Raw genomic sequence first — 4,611 nt, 5'->3', positions numbered from 1 at the left:
TTAAGTATGCTGATGTAGCTTCTTTTGAAAAACGGATGAATTTAATGGTTCTTGAAGAATTTAAAAGGAAACTTCCCATCAATGTAGTGTTCTATAATGAAGATAGGCAGGAGAAAGATTTACTAAAGGCTGCTTCCTTGGCTGACACGTATTCCTTAATACATAAGTCCATTCCTAATAAAAGAGCTGAGGTTTTAGTAAAACCAGTTTCAGGAAAATCCCAGCAGATTTCGGATGATAATCCAAAAGGTTCTGATAATCCTAAATGTAGTTATTGGAAGAAAGAAGGATATAATATTTGTAATTGTAAAGACCCTAAATGTAAAGGATCTGATAACTACTGTAATGTTTTTATGAAACCCAACGTAAAATTTTCAACCTCCCAGAGTTAACCTGTTTCACATGTGCAAGCAAATGTACCAGATGTGTTTGAGGAATTTAAGTGTGAAGGTATAATAGCCTTAGGGGAGAAAGAAAAGAAGTCTAGCGTCACTATATTACGAGACACTGGAGTTGTTTTAACTTTGTTGCATAGTAAGGCTTTACCTGATGTTGAGAATAATTTAACTGGTGAGAAGGTGGTTGTAAGGGATCTTACTGGAATATTATCCATTCCCCTTGCCAGTGTCTACCTTGATTGTCCACTTGTAAAAGAGAAAGTTGAATTAGGGGTGATTGATACAGAATTGTTGGTAAACGGAGTTTCATTGCTATTGGGTAATGATTTAGCCGGGAAATTAATTGTACCAAATTTAATTGTCACTGATACCCCCCATGGATGATAGGGTAGTTTTGGACAAACCTTTGATGGATGAAGAGAAGGTAGATCTTGAACAAGCCCCAACACATATTGTCACTCGGTCCCAAGCAGGAGAAAAGGTAAAAGACTTTGAAGTAGATAGTGATTTCTTAGCTAAGGGAATGTCTAGAGGTAAACTAATAGCTGCTCGGAGGTCAGATCAATCTATATCTTGTTTGCATGATAAGGCTGTTGATATAAAATCTTTGAGTAAATCCCCTTCTTTTTATCATAATAATGGTATCCTAATGCGCTTTTACCGTCCTTCTAACTATTCAAATCTTGATACCTAGAGTGAGAAATAAAAAAATTTATTGTTCCTTTTTCAGTACGCACTCATATTATGGAAATTGCACAAGATGGACCAGGTGGTCGTTTGGGACAATAAAAAAACTTACTATATAATACTTGATAAGTTCTGTTGGCCTAATTTGAGGAAAGACGTAGGAGATTTCATAAAGACATGTCATGTATGCCAAATAGCTGGCAAACCTAACCAAGTAATTCCTAGTCCCTCTACAACCTATATTAGTTCCACATGAGTCCTTTGAGAAATTAATAATAGACTATGTTGGACCCTTGCCCACGAAGAAAAGGTGGTAACCAATATTTATTAACTCTTATGTGTCCCAGTACTCGTTTTCCAGAGGCCATTCCACTTAAGAATATATCTGCCAAAAATATTGCTAAACACCTTTTAAGTTTCTTTACTACTTACGGGATCCCCAAGGATATCGTGGTTCTAACTTTACAAGTAAACTCTTTTCAGAAATCCTTAAGGAATTGAATATAAAGCATAGGTTATCATCTGCATATCATCCAAAATCTAAGGGAGTCCTTGAACGATGGCACCAAACATTTAAAAGTATGTTAAAAAAGTTTTGTGCAGAGAGCAATCTTGTTTGGGATGAAGGAGTAAAGTTTTGTTGTTTGCTGTACATGAGTCCCCCTAAGAATCCCTTGGTGTTTCTCCTTTTGAAATGGTATATGGGAGATTATTAAGAGGACCCCTTGCATTAATTAAAGATGAATCGTTAAAGCCCCCAGACTATAATCAGACTGTAACTGTTCAACAATATTTGAGTAACTTTAAAGAAAACCTTTCTAAAGTCCGTAAAATAGCCAGTGAAAACTTAAGCAAAGCTCAGATTATAATGAAAAAATTGTTATGATCAAAAAACTAAAATTAGGAAGTTTAACCCAGGAGATCTTGTTAGCATACTTTCCTATCCCTGCATCCCCATTTTCCTTCAAATTCTTTGGTCCATATAAAGTAGTTAAAAATATCAATAACCATACCTATGTGATTGAAACCCCTGATAGAAGGAAAAGTACTCAAATTATCCATGCCAATCTGCTTAAAAGGTATCATTCCAGGAATATTGAAAGTGGTTATGGAGACAAAATTTTAAATGTTAATGTTAAGGTCAAGGACGAAAAACCTGAAGTAAGTGAACCGGAATTCATCTATTCGTGGCGTTTTTGTAGATAATTGTGCTGCTATGAAAGACTTTGAAAAATCATGTCAACATCTTTCTCCTTTTCAATCAGAAGAACTTCAAAATTTTATTTACTCTTACTCAGAACTTTATGGGGAAAATCCAGGTCAGTGTCCAGTCCTCACTCATGACATCAAACTTTTACCAGGAACTTCTCCTATACAACAACACCCATATCACATCAGCCCGGCTAAGAAAAGTGATGAAAGAAGAACTGGAATATATTCTGAGAGCCGGATAAGCTAAACCAAGTAAGTCACCATGGGCGTCTCCCTGTCTATTGGTACCAAAGGAGAATGGCAGCATGCGACTGTGTACAGACTACATGAGAGTAGATTCTGCTACTGTTAAGGATAGTTACCCTCTACCCTATATAGATGATCTTATAGACTCTGTGGGCTAAGCAAAGTATGTAGCTAAGATAGATCTCCTCAAGGGGTATTATCAGGTGAAGTTAACATCTAGAGCCAAGTTTATATTGGCTTTCATAACTCCTTTTTGGTTATTCCAGTATGAAATGATGCCTTTTGGTTTAACAAATGCCCCATCCACATTTCAACGCATAATTAACCACACTATTCAGGGTCTACAGGGAGTATTTGCATATCTAGATGATATTTTGGTGAAGGGAGATTCTTGGGAAGAGCTTATGAAACGTTTGAATATGCTCTTTGATAGATTAAGAGAAGCCCATATAACAGCAAATTAACAAAAATCTGTTTATGGTCAAGCTACAGTTACTTACTTGGGACATATTGTGAGTGGAGGTAATGTCAGGCCTAAACCTGCAAATATTAATGCCATTCTTGACTATCTAAAACCTAAGACTAGGAAATCCCTTAAAAGATTTCTAGGTATGGTTTCATATTACAGGAAGTTCTGCAGTAATTTTGCTTCAGTAGCTGACCCTTTACATAGTGTTACCAGCCCTAAAAAGAAGTATGAATGGGTGAGAAATATCAGGCAGAATTTGAACATTTAAAATATTTGTTGTGTAGTGAGCCAATTTTTCTAAACCCTTCTCTTGACAAGTAGACGCTTGTGACACAGGTGCTGGAGGAGTGTTGCTGCAGGAAATTGATGGGGTACTCCACGCTATAAGATACACCTTCAGTAGCTTCAAGCCTCATCAGCAGTCCACCAATAGCGACGTCACTGGCATCGGTGGAGAAAAGAAGAGGGGCAGGTTGTACAGGAAAAGTGAGAGCTGCAGCGGTTGATAGGGCCTTTTTCGCATTGTAGAAGGCCGCTTCTTGAAGGGGACTCCACTTCAGGTCCTTTGGCTTGCCCTTGAGGGAGGCGTAGACGGGACCAAAAGTGATGGCAATGACTGGCAGAAAACGGTGATAATAGTTGATCATGCCCAAGAATTCCTGCAGAGCTTTGACGGTCGAGGGCGTGGGGAAGTTCTGAGCGGCTGCTACCTTCTCAGGGAGGTGATGGACTCTTTCAGGAGTGATGCTGTGCCACAAGGCCATTTTGTTGCAGGCGGTCGAGCACAATGGGCAGGTGACGAAGGTGTTTTTTTTTGAGGAAGAGAACACAATTATGTCATCCACATAACATACACAGAAGGGGAGGTCCCCTAAGATGCCATCCATGAGACGTTGAAAAGTGGCCCCAGCATTATGAAGGTCAAAACAGGAGTAATTGAAGGTGTATGTACCAAACAGAGGGGTGATGGCGGTCTTGGGGATGTCTTCTGGGTTCATAGACACCTGATAATAGCCCTTCAGGAGGTCGAGTGTAGAGAAAACCTTTGCTTTGTGCAGGTAAGAGGTCAAGTCAGCAATGTTTACGAGAGGGTAGTGATCCGGTTTGGTTTGCATATTCAGGCGCCTGTAATTCCCGTACGGACGGAGGGAGGAGTCTTTCTTCAAAACGATGTGAAAGGGCTGAAAGCCTTTTGGCAAAGGCCCATTTCTTCCTTTTCGGCGAACGTCTGTTTGGCGGCTGCCAATCGTTCCGGTGACAGACGTCTGAATTTTGCGAAGACTCGGGTCCCGTTGTCTTGATATGGTGATAAATACCATGCTTGGCAGGAACCGTGGGCGTTTTGCGAAGTTCTGGACGGAAAACTTCTGGGTACGACGTGAGGAGGTGGGCTTAGGTATCCATGGGTGCGCTGATATGGAGAGCGATGCGGAAAGGGGCGGGTTAGAGAGGTGTCAACGAGTACGAGTCTGCCTTGACCAATCGTCGGTGGGCGACATCGACCAGAAGGTGGAAATGAGAGAGGAAATCTGCACCGAGGATTGGCAATGTGACGTCAGCACTGGGAAACTTCCAATTAAATTTTCCGTTTCAAAACGA

At 40.1% G+C, this 4,611-nt stretch overlaps 1 protein-coding gene across 1 annotated transcript; it reads right to left on the bottom strand.

The window, feature by feature from the left end:
- Positions 1 to 3,257: 3,257 nt before the first annotated feature.
- LOC137624676 (uncharacterized) lies at positions 3,258 to 3,659 on the bottom strand. The gene has a single exon (XM_068355635.1). It carries the CDS (start codon positions 3,657 to 3,659, stop codon positions 3,258 to 3,260), a length of 402 nt encoding a protein of 133 aa, XP_068211736.1.
- Between the last annotated feature and the right edge of the window lie 952 nt (positions 3,660 to 4,611).

Source organism: Palaemon carinicauda, chromosome 31, assembly GCF_036898095.1.
Source record: "Palaemon carinicauda isolate YSFRI2023 chromosome 31, ASM3689809v2, whole genome shotgun sequence".
NCBI lineage: Eukaryota > Metazoa > Arthropoda > Malacostraca > Decapoda > Palaemonidae > Palaemon > Palaemon carinicauda.
The sequence above is the reverse complement of the archived record's forward strand: the minus strand, read 5'-3'. Positions and strand labels throughout refer to the sequence as shown.

What these genes read in the sequence shown, in the direction of transcription:
- LOC137624676 (XM_068355635.1), bottom strand. Translation starts at nt 3,659, where the DNA reads ATGATCAACTATTATCACCGTTTTCTGCCAGTCATTGCCATCACTTTT.